At 40.4% G+C, this 25,950-nt stretch overlaps 4 protein-coding genes across 4 annotated transcripts; 3 read left to right on the plus strand and 1 right to left on the minus strand.

Moving 5' to 3' along the window:
* The first annotated feature begins 7 nt into the window (after window positions 1-7).
* Window positions 8-3,732, plus strand: LOC145503232 (QRFP-like peptide receptor). Its single transcript, XM_081482718.1, has one exon. The coding sequence runs from the start codon at window positions 1,196-1,198 to the stop codon at window positions 2,882-2,884; it is 1,689 nt and encodes a 562-aa protein (XP_081338844.1). The 5' UTR covers window positions 8-1,195; the 3' UTR covers window positions 2,885-3,732.
* An 8,656-nt stretch (window positions 3,733-12,388) lies between these two features.
* LOC145460155 (QRFP-like peptide receptor) lies at window positions 12,389-14,389 on the plus strand. Its single transcript, XM_081444889.1, has one exon. The coding sequence runs from the start codon at window positions 12,920-12,922 to the stop codon at window positions 14,387-14,389; it is 1,470 nt and encodes a 489-aa protein (XP_081301015.1). The 5' UTR covers window positions 12,389-12,919.
* Window positions 14,390-18,318: 3,929 nt separating this feature from the next.
* Window positions 18,319-21,849, plus strand: LOC145502184 (uncharacterized). The gene is made up of 4 exons (XM_081481446.1): window positions 18,319-19,166; window positions 19,302-19,321; window positions 19,458-20,053; window positions 20,176-21,849. The coding sequence occupies exons 1-4, from the start codon at window positions 18,589-18,591 to the stop codon at window positions 21,847-21,849; spliced, it is 2,868 nt and encodes a 955-aa protein (XP_081337572.1). The 5' UTR covers window positions 18,319-18,588.
* LOC145502663 (uncharacterized) lies at window positions 21,850-24,323 on the minus strand. Its single transcript, XM_081482008.1, has one exon. The coding sequence runs from the start codon at window positions 23,972-23,974 to the stop codon at window positions 22,277-22,279; it is 1,698 nt and encodes a 565-aa protein (XP_081338134.1). The 5' UTR covers window positions 23,975-24,323; the 3' UTR covers window positions 21,850-22,276.
* Window positions 24,324-25,950: the final 1,627 nt, after the last annotated feature.

Below are 25,950 nucleotides of genomic sequence, written 5' to 3' on the forward strand. Positions count from 1 at the left end.
AGCACAATATACTTAATTGTAAACACGTGATTTCCGCCGCCCTCGTTCGGCAATCGATCCTGGAGATGATACAAAACAAATTGATTGTGGAAATGGTGTCCTCTTGAAAGCGAGTGAGCGGCTTGTATTAACAAGCTGCGTCAAGTGTTTGCAGTGCAGCCATATCACTGCACAACCATCCGAGACGAGAGAACTAACTAATCCATTGACAAGTTGAAGGTGCATCAACAGAAAGTAGGTCGGCTTTCCCGCTGACAGCGGGACACGAGCGGGTGCCAACTCGTAATTAACTAGCCGAGGTCATGCTTGACAGCAAACATTCTCTGCTACAATAATTTCGTGACAGGTTATAAGGTTATCTTAGTTTATTTTCCCAGCTGCCGCCGCAGCACACCCTCAAAGTAAGATGCACGTCAACGGGGGGGTTGCTAATTATTCCGCGCTTCCAAAATGAACATGACATTTAAAACGGCCATTGACAAAGATATCTGGTCCTTCAACCTAAACTTGCAAAGTTTATCTGACGATCATTTCGTTGTAAGCTAGCGTCTAAATAGCAACTGATATAATTTAGCCGTCAATTATAACCAATTATCTGCTGGATGATGCTGGCATAATACCACGTTGCATATGCCACAGAGAAACAACGCAGATTAGGCTAAATCGACTTGCGCTCTCTTCTGAATCGCTGCGAGTGCAGGCGCTATGTTTTGTTAGGACGCGTGACCATGTTTAATAGAAAGTTCTAAGCTATTAATCGGCGTTATATGGTGTATATAATCACTGTTTACTCAATACATGAGAATGTGAAAAATTCTTTTCCTTTGTGCGGTTGAGTGGGTTCACACAAGATTCATATCTTTGGCTTCATTTATCTCGTCTTGATCCACGCACCATCAAATGTTTCCTGTAGATATTGGGTAGAGGCCTGCGTTCAGTTTCTTTGCCTCCAGATTCGTTCAAAACAACAAATCGCGAGACTTCATTCCAGTTTTCTCTGGCTTTTTACATAACCGTTATCCCAAGCAAAACCTGCTTAGCGCTTCGGGCGTAGCAGTAATTCTCGATGACAAATCTTGTCACGCCTTTGGACTCGCTGAGCTGTTACGTCTACGTCTTGAGATAAACCGAACCTCATAACGTTTCGCTTGGTCGTGGAGTCAAATACTGCTGTTATCATTCCTGTCATTGCAAAATGAACACCGTTTCCGAAAACAACGGTGAAATTTGGACGCGTGCAGAATCGGCGCTAAATGCGACGGACGAAACGCCGAGCCTTGTGGATCTTCGTGTGCCAAGATATTGTGTATTTGTTCTGATTTTTCTGTTCAGTGTAACTGGTAATACTTTGGTTATTCTCACGGTTGTTTTGTTGCGGAAAATGAAGACGGTGCCAATGCTCTTTACAGCGAATTTAGCAGCCTGCGACTTAATTACCACCGTGTCCAGCATTACTTTCGATTTACCCGAGTATGAACTTGGCTACTGGCCGTACGGCGGAGTTCTTTGCAAGATAATTTGGCCGCTGGCGACTTTTTCCACAAACGCAGCTGCTTTGACTCTTGTGGCCATATCAGTGGATAGGTACATCTCGATAATTTGCCCTCTTAACTTGCAGTACCGCATAACGAAAGGAAAGTGCTTGAAGATAATCGCCTCGATTCACATTGTTTCTGCTTTAGCTGTTGTTCCCTATGTTGTCATCCTGGAGTACAACGAATCTCCAGAAGGCGCCATTTGTGATGAAGATTGGCCTGATGGATACAGCCTTGATAAAGTCTACACTGTTGTGCTCTTTGTGTTACAGTATGGACTGCCAGTGATTGTCATGTCAACGGTTTACACGTGGATTGGACTCAAACTTTGCAAAAACACTGGAAAAGCTGCGGAGCTTAGTACCGGCAAGACGAAGAGATCTCGCAGCGCGACATCGGGTTCTGGACAGGCTTTACTGCAGACCACCGCGGACAAAGCAATAAATTCACTTCAAAAGAGGAAAATGCAGAATGAGAAGACCGCGAAAATGTTTCTGGTGATTGTTGTTATTTTTCTGATTTTTATGATGCCTCACCAACTGCTGTGGCTTAGCTACGAGTACGCTAGCCATACCAAAGGTTTTAAACGGAATCAAGAACTCATAGTTTTCTTGTGCCGTGCATTTACATACACGAACTCCGTGTTGAATGCGATTATCTACGGCGTTTGCAATAGAAATTTTCGCCGCGGTTTTCTGTCAATTGTCAAGTGTCAATGCAGCAAAGCGCACCAAAGGGATCAAGAAAGAAAAGCTAAAAGAAGCGAAACTATGTTCGGGGCAAATTTCCGCTCTCACCAAGACTCCTTCAGGAGTCAAACATCCACGTTAGACTCGGCCTGTGGTGTGAAAGAAAACAGCGCGCGTTTCAAAGAACTAAAAGGAGGTGCTAATCGCGATCAACACGACAACGCCATTGCCAATGGAATTAAAAGTTCCGGAACAAAACTGGGGCACGGAGTTGTCTCCAAACCACTTAATAAAAACTTCACGGAGAGAAATGAATCACAGAAAAATGCTTCTTTCTACACTCCCATGGACAAACCTTGGAAGCGAAGCCGTGATAACACTGTACACATCAACAGCTCTACCAAGCCTCATACTCATAAATCTTTGTATGAGAACACGTCGTCTAGTCGAGATCTATTCCAGGTCGTGTCAGAAAGAGACACTTTGTTCTGGCTCAGCGAAACCGAAGCTTTATTGAACAGACTTTGCAAGGAGCTCGACACTGCTGGAGAGAAAGGAGTCATGTCCGAAAAGCAACATGAACTTGCACTCCCCAAACAAAATGCCGACAAACATCTGTTCCACCCCAAGTTGTGCGAGGAAAAAGAAACTATTCTCTAAACAAACACAAGACACTGCGGGATAAAGTACTTTTTTAACTGACTATTGGAAAAAGAGTTCATTCGGAGACAAGTCTGTACGCGCGTGTTAATCGGATGAAATTATCACACATGCACAATTGAAAGACAAGAACCGTACATCGACGAGGCACATATCCTCTGCATTTACATAAAGCGCTGACTTATTTTGAGTTAACTTAGAGCCTTTAAATCCAGTGTCAACATTGCAAGTAATTTGTACTCCATATAAGCCACCCACTGCTTTCTTTTTCAAAGCACGAACCTTCAATTTAATCTCTCGATTGGAATGTTGGTTTGTTTTTCGCAAATCGTGACTTCATTAAAAGATCCATCTTTGTTTTAAATACCTGGCGACATGTTTGTTTGTAAAGTGCTTTTGTTCAGTCGTTTTGACAATACAAGGTTTTAATGTCAAGTTTGACTTACCGTGCCGGAACAGCAATTTGTTCACGCAGAACTGACTTTTGTTTCGTATTCAAACCACCTAATTAGTAGTACAGAAGACTAACTCAGTTGGGTTAGTACCTCAAGTTTTCTACCGCAATATTTTTCAGAAATTAAATCTTCTAGAAATCTCTGTAGATCGGCTAATTGAACTTAACTGAACAATCTATTTAAAAATACTGTTTAAAATGCGGATAATTTTTTTTCAAAGAGTAATTAATTACAAAGGATATTGCGTTGAGTTTGAGGGGCTCGTTTATTTAATTTTCTGTCTATTTGATATTGATACCTGTTGAGCTTTCAAATAATCCGAAGTCTTCAGATGTGTTAGTTATTAAAAAGACTTATTATTTTCTTGAAAAGAATAAACTGTAGAATTTCCTTCAGTGGCTTTGAGGCGAGAGTTCCTACCCTAGCACTAAGCTTTTCGAGGTTTTTCCTTTGGTCTGGAGTTCCCAACATAGCAAAAGCTGAAATGAGCTGAAATTAATTAAGAAATGATTAAAGATCGCTTTGAAAACTTACACAAACACCCGGACAATGGAGGTCAACTCTTATCGGAGTAGTTTATTCTTTTCTACGGCACGGAATATGACTTTTTAAAATGATAAAACTACACATGCATTGACTTCTCATTGTACGCACAGTATGAGTGAATCAAACGCAGATCGATCACTGTCAAGAGGCGACTCTTTTAACCCGCAAGTAAATTGCAGTTTGAGATTTTTATGTTGTTATTCAAGTTAATCGCACGAGAAACAAAAACAATCACGAGTGTGTTGGAAACTCGATTTCCTTTTACTTTTTTCACTGTAGCACGCAATCGTTTTCAGTTTAAATTAAAAGCTCTTGAAAAACCACCACGGCTTCCGTAGACAAATCAACCCGGCGCATCTAAATCAGTGAGCCGACAGAAGAGGTCAAAGAGGTCGATAGCCCTGATGAAAAAATAAACATTCCTGCCTTTAAGATTGCGTAACAAAACGAAAGCTGTTTCTCTACTGAAATCAGTCGCAGATTACGTCGTTTTCCAGGTGTAATTTACGCTGCGCTTTCATACTCGTGCTGAAAGGGAGATATATTCGCTAAAAGAGGAGTGTGCCTCGTTTCTGTATCAGTCACTTGCCATAAGGGATAATCCAATGAGTTTAGCCAAAGAGAATAAACAAGTGGACTCCAGATTTTGTTTACTTGTTTGTTTGTATGTTTCTTTTTTTTTTTTTTTTTAACAAGAGAAACAAACCAAAAAAAAAGCTAAATTCAACAAAAAATCGGATGGTTTGTTCAACAGACCGTTTCGCAGGAATTCCGTTGATTTGCAATTGCGCGAACTTGTGATTTGAAATGAAATAAAATGCCTAATTGACATGTTAACTGGAACAAAGTGCTAGTCAACTCAAAAACGTCGTTCAGTTTAACCTGTTTGTTGGTAGGTGGCTTTCGCTTCACTTTGCGACCTGCTTCCGCGCATTCAGGTAGATTTCAATTCCTACAAGCTATGCCTTAGTCGATCAATCGCTGTTTAATTTGATTAAAATTGTTTCGTGTTCTTTCAGTAAGTTTTCCTACCTACGTGCCTAAACGTCAGTGATTTTATGATTAGCTAGCGGCTTCATTTGTGGTTTCCCGCGTAAATTGGAAAACAATACTGCTTACCCCTGCATTTGCGGCTTTTATTTAAGATAACGATCAAGTTAATTTCCTGTGTAACTTACTTAGATACTATCGCCTTGAGGGGTTCATATTCGAATGAATCGGCAGCCTCCACATTACGCCGGAGAAATCTGAAAACACAGTTTTATTTCTACGGTTAGGCCTACCATCCATACTAATCCGCCACGAAAACGGAGCTTTTCGCAAATGCTCTTCAAACCGGAGGAATTTAAAAACGCCGGCTTTCTGTTTCCGCGTGGATGGAAAACATTTTGAAAACGGAGCATTTCGAAAGCGATGGCGTTACGATAATCAGTTGATTTTCCTGACCGAGTTTTCCTCAAACGCAATTTCAAAATGACCGAGGTGATTGTTGCGTTTTCAAATTCCTCCGGCGTAGTGTGGACGAAAAACATTTGATGCGTTTACAGAGTGAAACCTCCGTTTTCAAATTCCTCAGGCGTAGTTTTCGATAGTGTGACAGGGCCTAATAATTGCACTCACCACTGTTCTCATTTCAGTTAGAGTGGATTGATAGATAAGGCGGTAAAAAAGATTAGCCTAACAACATACACTATACCGCAAGATGAACAACTTGAGCAAACAAGATCGAAAAATTTGATTTTCTGGACAAACAGGTGAAGGCTGTAGCAAAAAAAAAAAAATCTGTCTGCCAATCTGTATGAATTCAGGTGGTTCAACGCCCGATTAAACCAGGATTAGCGATAATTCTGATATGATTTTAGCTTTTCGGTGTAGTTTTCTGTTTATATAGCTTGTCGTATTTGTCGTTTAGTTTTGAGCTGGAGTAATATCAAACTACACAAAATATAAGCAGTGAAAAATATTTGTAAACACGAAAAATTTATACTTCGGTTGACTTTTAATCCTGGGTTAGCGTTAGTTAACCGCCTTTCGAACAACCCGGCACTCAGGAATTAAAGCAAAGCTGCCAGGCACGGAACAAATGGGCATGCCTTTCTTCAGTGAGGCTTACAGTTTGAGTTTGAACATGGTGACAACAAGGATTTGCCTTTGACAAATCGTGATATTTTGCGATTAACACATCTTCTTATAATTGTCTTAGTGTTAATCGTTCGTCATTAGTTATACTTTTCAATCATCCGAGCTAGCTTTGATGACAAAACGCAGTGAAAAACGACGTGACCATATCATGGCGCCTCGTCGTTGGTTTAATTTACCATGAGTATTTTGTTTATTTATAATGAGTAAGCCGCTTGATTTGTTCCTTAATTTCAAAACGGTACTTCCCTCGCAATCGGACGCCTTAAAAGAAATCGTGCGTTTAGAAACATCGAAACGTGACTGTGAAATCTGCCTGCATGTAAGTGGCTACTTTTGTGCACGCAACGAATTAAAGGACTGTGCCTTTTTTTTAGTCGCGCAGGTGAACTCATGACTGCTTCGAATTTTAGGAAAGAACTAGGTAAGAGGTTGTACAAGCAGTCTTGACTTGAAATTTCAACTCAGCTAGCGTAAAGTAGACGTTTATTTCGGGCTTAGAGCTTCTTCAGTATCAGTTGAAAATACATGTGTACTGAAATGTATCTTCAACGTACTTCCAGTATGGAACGAACGAAGATCGAAGTGCCGGCTGTTTCCCTTGGCAAGCCATACTCGACGTACCCAGGCCATCATGAGGGACTTTAAGATACGCTACGGTTACGGTGAGGTGCTACTACGGCTACTTTGGCCGTGAGGGACTAGGCTGACAACGGTGTTTTACCTGCCAGACTCAAATGATTCAATATTTTGCTGTACGGCAACGGTATGTGCAGTCTCCATGTGTCTTTACAAAAATGACTACTTTCAAGGAAACCAGAGATCATTCTACTTTCATGCGAAATAGGCTTGATTAATGACATCTCCCAGAACTCAGATTTGCCTTTTAGAACTTGATAGAACCGCCTGTAATTCCAACCACAAAACAAAATATAAACTCTGATATAAAAAAGCTCGATTTCAACACGGACAGGTTGTTCGTACAACGATTACGTGATAAGCCCGAAAATACAAAACTTTCGATTATAATAAAATACATTTTGAACAGAAGTAAACAATTATAGCTCAGCTTAGAGCATACGAGGCTTTCTTTTCTACGGCTGTTCGGCCCGGTACTAATATGACTGAATTGATCATCTCGCGGTAGTTGTTAAAATCGTTCAAATTTTGTGTACAAATGGCAAAAAAAAAAACAATGATCTTAGAACTGATTTTTATGATTGAGAACTTTATCTTCAAACTAGGCTGTTCAGACAGTGAACAAAGCGTTAAAATGAGAAGTAAACAGCAGGCTTATGCTCACGTAGTGAAGAGTACGTGAAACCAGGCACTTTCCCTTAGTAGAAAGCAAGGCTACGGCGGGAAAGCCGTATTGGTACGCGCGTCATGACGTCACGGGAAGCGATCTTCACCATCTGCCGCGTACTATAACCTAGCCGTACCATATTTTAAAGTTCCGCGACATACGTGTCTGGAGCATGATACTATCCGACTCCGTGCCACACGTCGGGTTCCGATCTACGATTCGCCGAGTGTCGTGGAATATTGCGACTCCGTAAATTCCACGAAATTGCCAGATGATTGCTCATTTCACGCAGTGTCTTTGTGAAGATGAGAACCAGCAATGGCGGATTTAGTGACTTGATAAACAAACTTTAAAGCCTACATGAAACATTTTTTTTAATTCCATTTTTTTTTTTTTTCTTGATGGAGTCTACACCAGATCACGATATGGAAGTGGATAAAACAAATTGGACATCACTTTCTCTTCGCAACGTTTTAGCCGTCTGAAAATTTAGAAGTTTACTTCCCATTGGGTTAGAAACCGCGGGAACTGGTCAGGCTGTAATGTCAAAAAAAAAGGAAGCTCTGCATATCCTTCTTAAAGGGACACTCTCACAATAAAATTGTTTGCTTAAAACTGTTATGAATTCACGAAATGGCCTCTAAATTTATGTAATAAGAACTTAAATAGTTCTAACTAAATCATTAAGAGCAATTTCTTGAAGGAAGAAGAAACATTTTTGCAAAATTTCAACGATTCTCGAGCCAAACATGAAATTTTGAAAAACTGACATCCTGACGCTTTTTGGGAAATCCATATCGCAATCCATTTCCATCCTCACCATCGTTAGTCATCCTCACTTCCTAATGAGTTCTAATCATTTGCCGAGTACTCATGGCTCTACAAAATAAAACCATTCAAGTTGTTCAGCTTCCAATGATCGATATATGTTTTTTGATATTTCCAAAATCATGCTAAAAATGGTGACAGCGTCCCTTTAAACGTGTACATTTTTCACTTTTATTTGTTTATCTACTTTTTTCGTTTCTATTTGTTTGCTTCCAAAATTATGTCGACCTACGTTCTCATAGCCTGTTCTCATTGATTACGCGTCACGATTGGGTATCCCCAGGCCTATACCTCGCGCGGTTTCTGTGCAACCGTAAGTGAAATTTGCCGTTTTCAGATGGCTAAAACAGGGTGGAAAATAACGATACCCAATTTTTTTTTTTATTTTTCGATCGCCATACCACAATCTTGTGTAGATGTCACCAAGCAAATAAAAACAAATCTGATGTGTGCACTTCTGATCAAACGGTTCCATTCATTAAAATCGCTCAATATTTCGGTTAGGCAAAACTAACTTTCATCATGCATCAGGAGTGGTATAAAGATTAGCCATGCCGCCCAAATCTACAAGGAGGAAGGCAGCAGGGAGAGAACCTCATGCAAGCTCTAAGCCTTAAATGGGAGAAAGCTGCATGGCTTGGACTGAAAGAGATAGAGAAGTCTCGCTGATAGACAGACAGACCAGTGGCGGATCTAGGGGAGGGGCCCAGGGGGTCGGGCACCGCCCCCCATATTTTGTGTAAAAAAGCAAGAAATAAAAACATCCCCCCCCCCCCCCCCTTAGCTTAAGGTCTGGATCCGCCACTGCAGACAGAGAGACAGACAGACAGCCTTTATTTTTAAAAGCACGATTAAAATTGAAGTTCAATAGCTTATGGGGTCATGAAAAAACATAATAAAATTAAAATAAATTGAATTAAACTTCATACAAAGTATATACTTGATAAATACAGGTCATCTAAAATCCATTGAAAAATTTAAACTGTGAGTGGATTAAAACTAATTACGCTATAAAGCTATGCACACATTTCTAAACCCTTAGAAAAATCTTATTCTAAAGTTCCCTAAATATAGTTAAAATCTGAAGGTCTAAAATAGGCCGTTGCAACTGAAGTGTCCTTCGGGGGTCAGCGTTTTTAAAATGTAGGTCGAATGGATTTTCCTGGCCAGGTCCTTCTAGTTTGTGTCTGCTAAATCCCTGTCTTGGTCAATGGCAGCATTAATATTCCACAGTATTGGGCTTCTGTGAGCGATGTTGTTTTTACCCTAATTCTTGTTAAGCGTGGCACCATTGGCGTGGCCATGCGCTCGCAAAAATGCTCAAAAACATTCTTTATTGCACTGAGTGATGCCATATGCGCCCCTACCGTTTGAAGCCCGGATTGATCATGGATGTAAAGGGTGCTTAATTTGATAATTCTCTGGTCACATATATCGATACCATGTATAAATAAAAGAACGCCTTTAACCGTCAATTCCCGGAATTTCTGTTTAGCGATATGTGAAAGGCCTTTCAGAAGAAATTCTGAGATAAGAAAAGATTAGAATGCTCGTATTTGCATTTAGCGTATCAATTTGGAACAGATTCGCATTATTGAGGGTGTGGCAGTTCCTGTTTTCTCCTAAGATGTTCCTGTTTTCTCACTGGGTATCAGCTTATGAGACATTTTCCTTATTTAAAATTAACGAATACTAGACTCTGGACTGGACTCTGGACTCTGAACTCTGGACTCTGGATTAAAAAAAAGGAATAAAGAAATAAAAGACGAAAAATGGTAAAATAAAATACAATAATATAAAATAAAATAATTATCTCTTCACTTTATCAAAGTCACCATTTCAGTTATCATTTATCTACATTTATCATTTCGACATATCGAGCCTTGTCAAGAGCAAGGTAAGAGAGTGAATCCCCCATATAGGCCTTCTGCCCAAGATAATCTCTCTTAAGTTATTTTTAGACATAGTACCCAGTTCTTCCGAGGATGTTACTCGCGCGATGCGTGGACAGCCGAGGCGACCTTCTCAAAACCACCTGAGACGAAATGGCGAGAACCTCATTTTATGTGTTTTGATTTCGTTTCATGGCCGAGATGTTTTCTGCACTCTCAGCAGTCTTTTTGTTGGGCCGGGCTTTCGTTTGTTTTGTGCTCGTTTGGCTGTTCACTATTTTGCCATTTATTCGGTTTTAGGAAGTTTAAATAAGCGAACTTTAACGGCAACGGCAGCGAGTACAATGGCTGTGTAAGCGTGCGTTATAATTCTTTGTTCATTTCTTTGCCGTTGTTTACAGAAGGTCACAAAACAACAACGTGGAATAGCCACACTCTGCATATTAGAGAGAACGTGAATTATACGACGGCCAATTTTAAACATTTCTTTCTGGAAGTTTGACGCTTTCTGACAGTATAGACAGACTGAATGAATCTAAATTCTCGCGAGATTCGTGGGCTGAATGTTAAGTCGTTTTTTAATCGACGTTGTCTTGGGCGTTGTTGCCGTTGCTGCTTAAACTGCTTTTTGCTGCTTGGGCAGCGAGCGTCTGCCTGCACTTTCGACCATCTGTTTGTTCGGTTGCCTAGCTTGTGTTTGGGCGTCTGTTTGCTTTTCACTCGTTTGTCTAGACATTTGTCTGCCGTTCATTCGGTTGTTTTTGCTTAAGCAGGTGACATCCATCTCTTATTTAAACTCCCTAGTAAAGTTTCGAAATGTATTAAAACATACCGAGATTGCTTGTAATCCAAATATCAAAGAAGACATCCCCACAGCGTTGGAGGTTTTCCTTTTCTTTGAAACGAAACGAAACGACATAAACAGATCCTCCACGAAAACATCCACGCAACGCGCGAGTAACATCTGCGGAAGAACTGGGTACCATGTCTAAAAATATCTTAAGAGGGATTACCTTGGATATAAGACCTATATGGGGGATTCATTCTCTTACCTTGATAATCTCTTGGCCTTGTAGCATGGCAGGACATGTGTCACCCACAAGAACCTGTAGTTTTCGACCTTGCATGCTCGCCATGAGTCCTCCATAGCTCAGTGGTTAGAGCGTCTGAATGGTATTCTAGAAAGTCATGGGTTCGACTCGCGTTGAGTAATTCGACTTGAAAACGCTTCTTCATTTATTTTAGTTTCAATAATCTTGACCAGGGTCCAGAGTCCAGAGTCCATTCCAGTCTTTAATCCTCGTTTAATACTATACCGGCGCCTTCCGCCAGTCGCGTGCTTTTAATCGCAGCGCTATTTAAATAACGTTCATGACATTCTAATGAGGTATACATTTCAAATTAATTTAACATGTTCAATTATATAGCTCCAGTTTACAATGATGAAAGAATTGAAAATAACTCTACAATTCACATGTCAATCTTGATTGTACAAAAATTCAAATCAAGAACCGCTGTTACCGGCAGATGATAACGATTTCGTCCTTTTCTCGTTAAAAGCTCGAAATCCCTCAATGGTCATCGATATCGCTGTAACTGTCTGTAATCACAAATGCTTTTGCATAGCTAATGAAGGTCTGTTAAACAGCACAGATAAACGCAGCTATTATTTAGCATTTAAAAACAAGGAGGCTATTTCCCTGCGTAATTGAAACACCTTCGACACCTCAGTAAGACTAGAAAACTAGTTTTAAAGTCAGGATCACAAACAGAACAAGTCAACTCGCCGTTGTTTATTTTAGCAATGGTTACGACAATAGAAGGTATTAATATCGGCGTAACTTCAACTGTGAGCTGGAACATGGAAATTTAGCCAATGCAAATAAAGAATTGACAAATTTGAGATTTTAATTCAGAAGGGTTTCCTCAATACGCAATTAAGGGTAACTCATCAAAATTTTAAACTGTCGTAAATCGCAGTGAATTATGTGGGGTAAAAATAGTAATAGAAACGATAATAAATTGGGTGTGTTCTGCATGGAGAGATTCGAACAATAAAATCAATATTATATGTTAACAAAACGCAAACTACATATTTTTCTTCTGTTTTCATGTTCGTGACTTCGCGGGCTTAAGTGATAACTTAATTAGATAATTAGATAATTACATATTTTGATTTGTTTTGTAGCAACCAATTTTAATTTTAATATTCAGAGCATTTGTACGTTTCATGAAATGACCTACCACACAACATTGCTTAATTCCTTGCGGTGTTCGTACATGGAACTTTCAAGGGTGTTTTATCAGTGACCTTTGTTAAACACCTTCAAATAAACTCTCATATCTCTGTAATAATCGTGGTAAAATGGGGCTGACGTGGAAAAAACCTGTATATAATTACCAATCGCGCTATTTGGTGCACTAATATGATCAATTGTAAAGCTTTTAATGGGTGAGAATTGAAAATTAATTCTTAATCTTCTCAGAAAAAATTTCATATTCATGTCGCAAACAACCAGGGTTTTCTTTTGCTATAAACAAGGAAAGTTCTTAAATACTGGCTAGACGGAGTGCCATGTGTTTGACTGAGCACTAAAAATTAGTTATGACATGTTAGTAATATCACCTAGCAGGCTAAAATTACGTTATAAGTTCAAGGATGTAAACACGTACGTAAAAGCATGTTTTAGCCATACCGCGTTGAGATTCCACATCCTGTTTTCGCCCTTTTTAATTTGCGGAACGTGAGCGAAGAGGAAAAGATCTTTACAGCAGTTAATCAACGCTGAAAGCTTTTAACAAGGCTACGAGTTACAACTGAACTCCGTTCCTCAGAGTCTTACGTAGCAAGTTCGCATCAACTGAAAAGATGAATCTTTCTACTGAGTCAGCCGAACCAACAGGCTCCTATTCAGAACCGTCAGCGTTCGAAGTGACAAAGATGTTTCTATACGTCGCAATACTCATCCTTAGCTCTGTTGGCAACACTATGGTTATAATAATAATTTGCAAGTTCAAACACATGAAACGCTTGCCAGGAAATCTATTTATTGTGAACCTGGCGCTGTGTGATTTGCTGACTCCCCTCATAAGCATCCCACTCGAAATGATGCTGGTAGAGACGGAGAACACGTGGGTCCTTGGACCAGCATTGTGCAAACTTCTCCCAGCAGCGGCAACGTTTTTCACGACGTCTTCGTCCCTAACACTAGCTGCAATCTCACTGGATCGGTACAGAACGCTCATGCATCCTTTTAAACAGCGCCTCGACAAAAGAACTGTGAAACTTCTTATCGCGTTCGTACATTGCTGCTCCGCCATATTGATCATTCCTCATGTTATAACCTCACAGCTGTCTCCAAGCGTTCAATGCATCGAATCCTGGCCAAACAAGTTGCTTCCCAAGATATACACATTTGTTCTGTTCTTCGCGCAGTACGCAGGTCCGCTCGTGTTCATGGCTGCCATGTATATCTTCGCCGCGCGTAATCTTTTTGTCTCGACGCAAAGAGCGTGTTCTTATTCGGTTTCGTCAGCAAATTCCACGGGAAACAGAAATACTTCACCCAAACGCGTCCTTGACCCGCGTGAAGTCGGTTGCTCGCGAGATTCTTTAGAAAGACATTTTCGCAAACACAATGAACAAAACGCACAGATTACCAAGGTGTTTATTGGAATAGTCGTGGTCTTCGCGGTTTTCACACTACCTATTGAAGTCTTATGGATTTGGGGAGAATTTGCCGGAGGGGTGAACCATAGACTGTACCCCACAATAGCGGTGGTATGCCGTTTATTCACATACGCAAACAGTTGCCTGAATCCAATCATCTTTTACAAGTTCAGCCGCGATTTCCACCGAGGATTTCTGGCCTTCTTTCGGCATCCCTCGTCTTGCAAAGATGGCGCGTCAACACCCGCCAATGAGGCTACCGCGTGGGATAGGAATGGAAAGATGACTCCATCTTGGCTTACACCACGAGGATCATTGCAAAGCACTCCTGCATTGACACCTCGAGGGTCCATCCAAGGCTCAAAACATTCCGTCAGCTTTGCAGATCAAGGAAAATCTTTTCATGACGACAAGAAATGTGATAAATTAAGTATTCCTCATTCTGACTATGACACTCACAGCAGTTTATCTTATGTTGGAACATTTAGCAGACGTCACGAAGAGGAAAATATCACCGGATGCCTGAGCGCCAATCCAATTGCATTGGAAGAGAACGTTTCTAACCATAACTGTAATATTACGATTAAGATTTTCTTCTACGAATGCAATTTAACCATTGAACTAGATAAACTAGAATCATTGTTAGTTCTTCCTCAGACCGATTGTTAGAGGAGAGTTAGTTCCGCTTGCATAAAACACTGGGTTTTTTTTCACAGTTAAAACCTGAAAACCAGGACAATGCCAAGTGAAAGAATTAACCAGTTCAGGTCATGTCATTGTAATGATCTTGCACTAGGTATAAAAGTTAGAGCCCATTTGTAAGGCATGATGCACAAAACGACATCAGGAAGTACTACTCAATAGCTTTCACTTGAATGGTCACACACTAGGGTTTCATCCACAGACTAAAAAGTGAGAACCACCTTGTACAACATAACAAACAGTACCACATTAAAGTACTGCTAAATAGCTTTCATTTGAATGGTCACACATTAGGTTTTCATCCACAGATTTAAACGTTAAAATCAACTTGTACAGCATAATAAACAGTACCACATGAGAGTACTGCTCAATAGCTTTCATTTGAATGGTCGCGTACTCAAAAGTTTCCCTCCACTTACGAAAAGATTACATTGAAATTAATCACCTCGATCGTTCAGACTTTAAATCTGGCTTTAAAAGGTAATTAGTTAATCATGGTTAATTATGAATTCTGCTTTTTCATGTCTCCGATTTGAATAAAAATGTTCTATAAACTTGGTTACTATCTTGATCTTGATTTATAACTGAAAGGAGCTCAGGGACGGCCTTCTTAAGTTCTTTTGGCCAGTACAAAATTACTTCTAAATTGAAGGAGAACCGAAAATAGTAGTTTACTAAGACAGAAAATCACCAAAGGGACAATAACTGACCACAAAGGAACAAAGACGGTTAAGGATGGAGAAGATTAACACGGATTAAAAACGACGAACTTAGGATAACTTTTCAAGATGCGTAAACCGTGATTTAACTGTTTAAGTCGCCGATAAGTGTGTTTTTTCAATTATCGTGAGTTGTATGAGTCTGAACAAAAGTGAGCATAAGTTAATTACAGACAAGCATCAAACTGAACGACGTGGTTCTCACAACTACTAAGGAGTCCAGTGAGGGACGGTTAATATACAGTCAAATTACATTTTGTTCAATCAGGTATTACGAAAATATTATTCATGACCGCATTCTATCGATTTAAAACAAATATATACACAAGTAAACAAAACAAAACACTTCAAATGTTTATGTTGCTGTTGGTAATGCGGTGAACGAGAAATGGGTCGGGGGGGGGCGTGACCTTGTTTTAATTCGATTTTAGGAGGAAGTCTTTTCGATGCGTGAGTCAGCTTTTGAACTAATTTGGCGCATACTTTGCAGAAACTGTCGGATCTTGCAAATAACTGACATCTAATATGTGAGAAAGAAATGTTAATTACTTGACTCAATTCAACTGTTAGCGGGGCCTTGAAAGGAACATAGGAAGTGGTTCGACCAGCCTGAAGCTATTCCGGAAATCACTTAGCGATCCAAACAAAAACAATAAGAAGACGGTTACTTCATTATCAGTACTTTTATAATAATGAAGACGACAAAAACAGAAACAGATTTTGAAGTTACTTGGAAGCCTACGTGTTTATCGGTTGTTTTTAATTGTAATGGATATTTTTAATGATACTCCTTTAAAAGATGCAGCAGGCGTTAAGATCATTCATTGGCAATCAAAATTAAGCCTTTAATTTACGTCTGATGCAATTTTAAAAGCCATTTTGACCCACTACGTGTTTATATGAGTTTTAAAAACTCATTTTGTGTATTTTTAGAAACAACTCTTGCATTATCTCTTGAGCAGATATAGACGTCATTGAACGCTGAAGAAAGAACTTAATAAAATCTCGAAGTTTAGTTTACAAATTCCATCAACGAGACAATCAAAAATCGCTCCAGATCACAATAGCAGCAGCCTTGGTCCGTATAATTGTAATTAAATTGGCGGGATGCTCTAGCTCGGGGCAATTTGTTTTGTTTTGATCTCATTTATTGAATGTTTACATAAACAGTCTTTTTAAAAAGATACTTGATTATCGCTTGTGTCATCGACCAAGGTCGATAGACCTACCACTGAGATTTCGACGCAACTGAACGACTTTACTTCAACGCGGCACGCAAGGAGATTTAAACTTTTGTACGTGGATTTAGCTGTAACTGGGCACTCTAAAAAAAGTATAGAGGCAAATACTTTTAGTCTCTCGTCCTTGTCCCATGAAATCAGAATGCACACTTTAGTTTGTAATAACAGATTAGTTGACAGAAAAGCCACTAAAAAGACACATATTGAAAACATTTGAAACCAATCAAAGACGTCAAAACGAAGGCGCTAAGTCACGCGACTAAAGTAGTTCTACAAAATTTGCACACTGCGGTTTTTGAATCTAACGAAAAACCTTTAGCAAAAAGGTCTTTATGGCACGGCTATAGAATGTCATTTACTAAAAAACACAGTATAAGTCGGCAATTTACATGAGCACACCTCTTTCATTTGACATGTGATCCTGAGTGAGAAAGCCAATTTAACCATGGCCATTTTCAGTGACCATGATAACTCACATTCCATCGCACTTTCGCCTGACTTTTTGTTTAACATCAACGGCTTTTAAATAGCTGTCAGATAACTGATTTGAAACTCGCTCACAGTTCCATCTCTGTCCCAGGTCCATCGTTACTTTCGGTCACGTGGTCGACGAGGTCCAACGCACTGCTCAATCGTTATTTCGGTAAATAGCAATAGGAAGTAGTTTAATCGTCAGCTTGCAATTCCGCGGATGCTTCGCGTCCTCTTTGAGGGTGTAGGAACAATTTTGGAGGTTTAGATATATTTATTCAGCTTTTGGTTTCCGCAATGTGTAGCCGATGCAATTTCACTTTCATATTTTGTTTTTTTAAAGGACCTCGCCAACTTTTGAACGCTTGTATCGATAAACATTGAAGTATGAACTCCAAATTTGGTGAATGCTAATTTCTTAAAATTAACAATCTGGTATGACATTTTATAGCGGTACTGCTTCTACTTTTCTACGTTTTTTCTAAATAAATTAGGTCTTTGTCAATTTTGACTACTTTAACTATGTCTGGTGATTTCCTAACGCTCTGTAAGATTCAGTAACTCCAAGATGGCGGACTCAAGATGGCAGACTCAAGATGGCGGACTCAAGGTGGAGGACTCAAGGTGGCCGCTATGCAGAAATATTGACGTCATTTCCCTGTGATATGACGTCATCTTTCCATATTACGGACATCAAAGGAATATACATTGGATATATTATTGGATGTGTTAAAGATCCTCTTAATATCGGTCAGAATGGTGTTAATATCTCTTAGAGTGTGAACTGAATTTGAGTACGTGGTTCCGTTGAAAGATTCTCTTCAAAAAAGGTCAACGAGTAGTCTCTCATTTTTCTCTGGTGTGTTGAGTGGAAGAGCACGCGAGTACGTGCTAAAAATCAACTCGCATGAATTAATTAACATCAACTACTACTACTACTACTACTACTACTACTACTACTAATAATAATAATAATAATTAATTTTATTTATTATTATTATTAGTAGTAGTAGTAGTAGTAGTAGTAGTAGTAGTAGTAGTTGATGTTAATTAATTCATCTCATATACGCTTTATACGCTAAACCCGGTAAACACGCCATGTACAGAGTGAAATGTGCCTACTGCATGCTAATGAGTTGTTGCAATGATCTTTCTCTGTTGTTGGCGTATATACCGGTTTAAGCGTATATAGCGGGTTTGAGTAAATTTGTTAATCAACTCTGGCCATATCCGTAGTATACGCCATACCCAGTATACACGCCAACAACAGAGTAAGATTCACCTCATCAACTTATTATTGTTCATCACATCACATACGCATGAATACATTTGTTTAACTTTATCAGCTTTTTTCCGTTATTATTTTCAAAAGGAACTAACCACAAGAAATTTGTCAGAAATATCAAAGTTATTGATAGGTTACATAACGCTTATGTAATCTTTTCTTCATCAAATGTGTTAAAGCATTAACTTGTTTTGGAGATTTGTATTGTGGAGTGTTTAGGTGAAAGCCATTATTTGTTTTTGAGCTCAACGAAAGAATTTAGAGAAAAAGAATATTGCAAAGCTATTGGTGGTGATCAAATGGAGTTCTCAATCTTTCACCTGTGATTTGCTCTGCTATTCTCTCCGGCGGGTTTGAGAATGAAAATTTGTTCATGTTTGTGACGGAACAGTATTTAAGGGTAGTCAGAACTTCAAACGGCTCAGTTCATGCTCATGTTCATGTGGCAAGATGAGCAAACCTTGCTCTCAGTTAAATAGCAAGGCAATAAGAGATAAGGCGGAGTGCGAGATAGTTGCGAGGGTTGAAAAGCTGTGTTCGGTTGTTGCTTTTAAGTGCGTTTGGCGGGTTAGCGACGCCGAAATAGAAAGAGCATGGAACTGGATATGCGAGAAACGCGACGAATGCGATTTAACCTTGTCAAAATTGGCGGAAATTTGCTTCTTTTTTTCGGCGATAAGTACGTCAACATTGGACAGCAAGAAGCGAAAAAGGCCACAATTGCAGGAGACCAGAGAGAGTGACGAATCGAATGACGAATCGCCCGTCAATGCGTCCCAGCTTTCATCGCCGGGAAAGCAAACATTCCCAGCCATATCTTACTGGGTGGCTTGCCAAACAAACAATGGCTCGGTCATTAATGCACTTAGAATCCAAAGAGCTGTCGCAAGTTACGGTTTGGAATATTATGCATCAAGGGCGTCACGAAAGAAAAACTGCTGTCATAACCTGAATCAGCTGTGTCAAGTGTTTAAGGACCACAAAAACTTAATGCAACTAGTGGAGTCATCGTACCAGCATTGCCTCGGGTGAGTAGATTAATTTGACCAATTTATATTCTTTGAATTTCTGTTAAATTGCACGCTAATGAAAGTAAATATATAATAAACAAACATAAATAGTCAGAAAGGTAAAAAATGCTATTCATCATTGAAAAATCAAAGTAATCATGCTTCATTGCCCGGTGAAAAGAGACTGTTATTCGATTATCGATAATTGATCAATTTTTATCTTCTCATTTTCAAAACATCGCGAGTTTGATTTCAGCAGTTCACTTTCACAAAGTAATACCAGGGAGATATTGCATTGCCTTACGTAAGCAAAACCTTTTGTTTTGATTGGCAGGGCTCTGCAAGAGGAGCTTCATGGTGACTTCCACGAAGAATCCCAAGAGTCAGCGCCGACGGAAAATGTCGTTCGCCTTCGTGTCGTTCTTGAGAGTTTTCAAACGATGATGGCAGCATCCGTTTCGGAATTACGCCGAGCTGGTCTCGTGTTAGACACCTTTGGATTTGATAACAACCTGCAAAGTACATCGCAGACAGCACTACCAGATCCGCCGCACAAACCCCTATCCTGTCCAGTAACAGTCCTGTGCAACGATATACAAATTGTGATGAAAAAGCTGCAGTATGCTGTGTATCGCGGCGAGGTGTACAAACTGGCGGCCAAATCGCAGTTCACGTTCCAGTATCTGTGTACCATGAAAACGTTCCTCCACAGCCTAATGGGAAACGAAGCGTTCAAAGACCGTCTGGTCCAGCATATTAAACGTGTTCTGCCCATACTAAGCGAGCCAGAAAGCTCTTTCATACGCCAAATTAAGATTGACAGAGACCTGATCGAAGTACAAGACGGGTGGTTTTGGAGCTTTTCCTCTGGGTCGTTCGTCCAAGGGATTATCTCAGAATCTCAGGTGAGAAGAATACACTGGACTGTTTTAACATTTAAATAAGAAGATACAATCAAATTTTCAAACCCAATCTTTACGATCTGTAGCACTGTCTGATGTGCTTTTGTTTTGGCTCTTTTCAACAGAAGGGTCTCACAACTCCACGCGCGTTTGTGGACTACGACCGACTCAAGGACCCGGAGCCAAGATATTTTGAGGCAATCCTTAGGAACAGCCTAACAGAAGATGAAATTCGGCAGTTTTGTGCAGATTTCCTGGCGTTGTTCCGTCCCAAAGAACACAAACAGCCTGTGCTGTGTGCTATTGGCTCAGCTGACAGCGGAAAGACCAGCCTCTTCTCACCTGTTTTTCAGATCATTCCCCTAAGCCGAATTGCTCGCGTCACGAAGCAAAAGAGTTTCAACAAGGCTATGATCGACAACCTGACAGAGGTTATCTTCCTAGACGAGGCATATGCCACCCTGCTCGACATAGATGACTGGAAAATCATATGTCAAGGGGGCTTCACGTCGCACGACGCGAAGTGGAAAAAGGCTCAAGGTTTCCATTGCACTGCGACCATGTACATAACTTGCCAGGTGGAAATGGATTTTGGTGCAGCTCACAATCAAGCTATGGACAAACGCCTGCGCAAGTACCACTTCAAGAGTCTTCCTCGTGTCGAACCTGAAGCAAACAAGTGGCTGAGGAAACATGCTATGGATTGCATTGTGTGGGCGCACAATATCGTAGGAGACAGCCCGAGCAGTCAGGCCAGTACAATGTCCACTGTGCACGAAAGTGGTATGCCTGAGGAGGAGTTGCGCAACATTTTGAGCGTTTCTTTAATAGACGAAGAAGTCGACGAAACCGCCCAGGGCGATTGTAGACGAGAACAGAGTTGCGGCCTTCTGACAGAACCGCAATCCCGAGAAGAAAGCTCTGAAGAGGACGCCATTGAAGATGTCGGCGATTCCGATGAAGACGAGACCCTGACGACCTTGAAAGCTAGGCTGGCACAATGCTCACCTGGCTCTCTACGTCACCGCCAACTGAGCCACATGTTAGAAAGTCATCTCGCTGAAAAGGAAAGGCTGAAAAGGGTTGAAGAAAGGTGCTATAAGAAGAGGCAACACTTCTTACAAACGAGGGGAGTGTCGGTGGAGCACGTGTCGTTGCTCCCGCACGACCATAACGAGCCGCTGCCCACACCGATTCGAAGGGACCTCGCTGCCTTTCAAGAAGATCAGGAACAGGAAAGGATCAGAACAGCATTTGGGAAGCCGTGGCTTTTAGCTATGGAGAAGGAAATGGCTGAGCAAAGCGAAAGAATGGAAGATCCAAGAGACGAAGAAGAACGAAGAGTGATGCAAAGTCTCCTGGAAATCAATTGCGAAAAACTGCGCTGTTATCACGAGCGTCATGGAACGCTGAAACTACCGGCTGCCCTGGCAGAACGCAAGAGGCTCTGCCTTAGCAACGAGCTGGTAGACCGTTCTTGCGTGAATTTCATACGAGACCTGTTCTCTCCGCTGCCAGTGAGAGTCTTCCCACCCAGCCAGCGTCCAGCAAATCTGCCTGCCAGAAGCAGGAGCTCAGACAAAGACGACGAAGAATGTTGGTCGGCGGCACCAAAGACACCAATGTACATTCCGAATGACGACGTGGAAGCTATCTGTCCACCGTCCCCAGGCATTGCTCGAGCTCACAACCCTGTAGCAGCTACGTCAGTGAAGAGGCCGCACTTTCAAAGCCAGGCGCATCCATCCAAGAAGCAAATGACCCTGACTCGTTTTATGCAGACTAGTACGCAACCGTAGATTGGTAGTTTCATGGGCTTGTAATAAGACAGCTTGCGTGCGACTTATTCTTTCTATGTTCATATTTGCACATGTATTAGTGTGTGCATTGTTAAGGAATACCACGTTGCGCTTATGCTACGTTTGACTATTTTGCACACGATGTGAATTAAAGGAAAAATATTATGGCTATTAGTTACATTAAGAGATTATAGTTCTTGAAAGCACTGTGAACTAGACAGTCGTTATGCTACAGTGATATTGACAGTGGCGATAGGCCAGTTCCAAAAGAATATAACATGTTTGTTGAGTTTGCTGTCATCTGGAGACAGGAAGATGCATTTACAATAAAGCAATTGATTTTTGTCTGTTTTGTGTACAACAAACTCTGCTTACACCCATCAGCTCTGCATTGAAAGTCAGTGTCCACACTTTTCCAGTCTCTTTATCAAACTAGCGACATTTTCATTCCGGCCCTTTTCTTTAGAGAGTCCGCCGTTCTTCCGTCTTGAAATGCGAAATCGGAATCTCTCAAAATAGCTGTCCACTGTCCAAACCCGTGCTTAGTTATTCCTTCCTTCAGAAAATCATCCTCTTCTTTCGTGAATTTTAAAACATGACGAGTTTTCCTCTGAAGGTGCAAGTTTCTCTTAGGCAGGGTATCCTTTATGGGGGTCGAGCTGTTTTTATTCTGAGCTGTCTCAACTGAAGGCCCGGAGCTGGACGTTGAACCGCCAAGTCTTGCGTGTACGTCATCGTCTACCTCGGAACCCTTGGTACCTTGAAGTTTTTGAAGACACTCGTGACCCTTCAGGGCAACTTCTCGCGATCGTTCCTTTTGATAGTGAACTTTAGCAACCGCAGAACTGTGTTTCTGGTCCTCAGACAAAAACCTTTTCTCTTCGCTAGTGAGCTGATTGAGGCTTTGCGTTTCGACGATTTGGCGATAACGTGTGGGATGAATGTATTTTCCAATTGCATCAAAAACCAGTTTGCTCATAGTTTCACCCAGTTTGCCATGCTGACCTCCATTTCTGGTGACGAGAACGAAATCACACTGGGGCTTAAGCAACGGTCTAACGTTCGAGATGTAGCCGTTAAGAACGTGCATGTTTGCGTCGGTCAGAATCAAAGAATCGAAGCCATATTTTCCAGCCGTCTTGAACGTTTTCTGATCGATAAATCCACCGTTTTCCTTAGCTGTGGCAATCATGTCCACCGTCAAATATTGGTACGTCATGGGCCGCGATCCCTTCACCTTGATGAACAGATACATGGCTACAAATTTTGTGGCAAATGTTAGGTCTGAGGGGTTCACTTGGGCTGGACTGGTTTTGCACATTTTCACGGTATTTTCGTAACGCGGCAGATGAAATTTCACCACCTCCAATAACTCCTCCATTGTTGCCCAGTGCCCTCTTGCTTCCAGAGTCTCGATGTCTAAATCTTGTGTCCACTGCAATCTCATCATCTTTGCAACTGTTTTTCGGGCTCTCTTGAGGTACAACTCTGTCGTAGAGAACTTTCTTAGAACTGCTTCTGATGCGCCATGAAGTTTTCTGAAGTCGATCAATTCAGAAATAGCATCTATGTAGCCCAAACGCCCACCATGACCGAGCTTACATTCATCTTGTAAGTAGTCGATAAATTTAAACAACAGATTTGGAGAACACAAACTAAAGTCGACCACTTCAAACGTTAACTCCTCTTCATCTTCACAGCAAAATCTAAGAAACTTCAAGCACCTTGTCACTATCTGTTGAGCGGCACGATCTTTCTTACAACCGCCAGCACTTCCTGTCAACCATTTCGTGAATACTTCGCCAATGTTACATGATAATGGAAATGAAGAAAGTAACTTCACGTTGTGCTTTGTGGTCTCGCTTGTCTCATCTTCATTTCTTCCAATCGTCAGCGACTTTGTTACTTGTTTAGAATCGGGCCTTTCGTCAAAATAAAAGAACCAACTGTGTTTAGTGCTAACGTGTTTTCTACAGCCTCTCTGACTTTGAAATCCATCATGTTCACACTCTTGTATCGGGCAATGGTAAAAGCTGTCTGCTTCATCCTTTTCCAAGTGAAGCCGCTTTGGTTTGGGTGATGCTCCTTGGACATCTGACCAATTGACTTTGCACTTCTTGCTCATTTTTTCCCTTTAAACAACATGTGGCTAGCACAATCGCCTTTAAATCTTAGCCGAAACAAAAGGACGTTTCAACTTGCCAAAACATGCCCTTGCTTGCCCACACTCATTACTATTGTGTAAAATTCATGACAGTGAGATACAACCCAAACTTGCCCAGGCAGGTCTGTACACGCCTATTCAGTGACACAATACATAGTTAACGGATCGATAAATCGGAACAATAAAGTCCAAAACTTGTTCCTAATGACCAATTTCGGAACAATATATTCCATTCACAGATAGCAAAATCGGAATAACACAGTCTTTCTTTATTAATTTCGGAACAATGTGTTCCATGCACAAATAGGAACTCGGAACAATACAGACCCAATTTATCAAGTTAGGAACAATGTGTTCCATGCACAAATAGGAACTCGGAACAATACAGACCCAATTTATCAAGTTAGGAACAATGTGTTTCATGCACAAATAGGAACTCGGAACAAAACAGACCCAATTTATCAAGTTAGGAACAATGTGTTCCATGCACAAATAGGAACTCGGAACAAAACAGTCCTAATTTATCAAGTTAGGAACAATGTGTTCCATGCACAAATAGGAACTCGGATCAAAACAGTCCTAATTCATCAAGTTAGGAACAATGTGTTCCATGCACAAATAGGAACTCGGAACAAAACAGACCCAATTTATCAAGTTAGGAACAATGTGTTCCATGTACAAAAAGGAACTCGGAACAAAACAGTCCTAAATCACTCATTTGGGAACAATTTGTTCCACTTGCAGTTGACAACTCGGAACAAAATGTTCTTGTCTTACCTTACAGTGAACGCTATGTTCCTACTCTGTAAAAAGCTGGTCCTCTTAAGGTTAATAGGAACACAAAAATGAGGAACACTCGATCCCAGAGGAACGTTCCTTTACAAATATCGGAACAGCCGAAAAAACTTAAAATTTGTGAAAAATAAACCAACAAGTTCAGCTTTAAAGCTAAAAAAGCATCTATTAAACGTTTAGGTAAAATAGAACCAAGCTTCAAAATCTAGAGCACTTTGATGTTCTCGAAGGCAGTAAAATAAACCCTGTAAAAATTTTGGGAAATGTAGAGGATCGTTTGCCAAATGTCCTCGTTCATTTTGCTACTTTTCGTTAAATCTGTTTAAGTCTAAGTTATTATATCACGTCATTGTCGCTCCATGGCGTAAAAGCATTAAGAAGTTGAACAGCAATTTCCCAATCAATATAAAATTGAAAAAAATAGCAACGTTGTTGGATTTTAAGACAAAGTTGAAACATAGGGACGCAAGGCGTGCAAGAGTTATATTTTTTTTTTGAAGTGTCGGAGATAGGAGCATTCATGGAGCTGTTTACAGTAATGATTTGGTTAATTTGACAAGTTGTTTTGGTTGCGATGTACAGCAAGAAAGAAACTGGGAATTTATGATGTACATGCGATGTTACATCGGTCATGTTAAGATAGCTAAATAGTAAGCCATAAAATGTTTGACTGAACAAACTACAGTAATCTGACACGTCTCCAGATTAATGTGGATACCATCTTATTTTCTAACAGGCAATTTGATTCGTTCTTTGATACAACCCACACTGTAATTGGTGTGACACGTGCACATGCATAACTCCCTCACTCACCGATCACATAGCCCTTCCAACCCCCAAGAGGAATTTTTGCTCAAAATACTCAAGTTAAATAAGAGACCTTTTCGCATTTTATACGAGTCGTAAGTTTACCCTTTTCACACAACACAATACTACTTCACCAAAAGTAGAAAGAAAGAGAAAAAAAACTGAGTTAATTAAATTGCACTTTAACTTGGTGCCACGCAGTCTTCAAAGAACATTTGAGCAGTTTTCATACTTTTTACCTTTAAAAATATCGGACTAAAGTGAATGTCATCAAATAAAACTATTAAACTACTACTGCAGAGACATAAAAACCGTCCAGAAATGAAAGCTTCTTT

The sequence above is a fragment of the Orbicella franksi genome, chromosome 11, assembly GCF_964199315.1.
Source record: "Orbicella franksi chromosome 11, jaOrbFran1.1, whole genome shotgun sequence".
Classification (NCBI taxonomy): domain Eukaryota; kingdom Metazoa; phylum Cnidaria; class Anthozoa; order Scleractinia; family Merulinidae; genus Orbicella; species Orbicella franksi.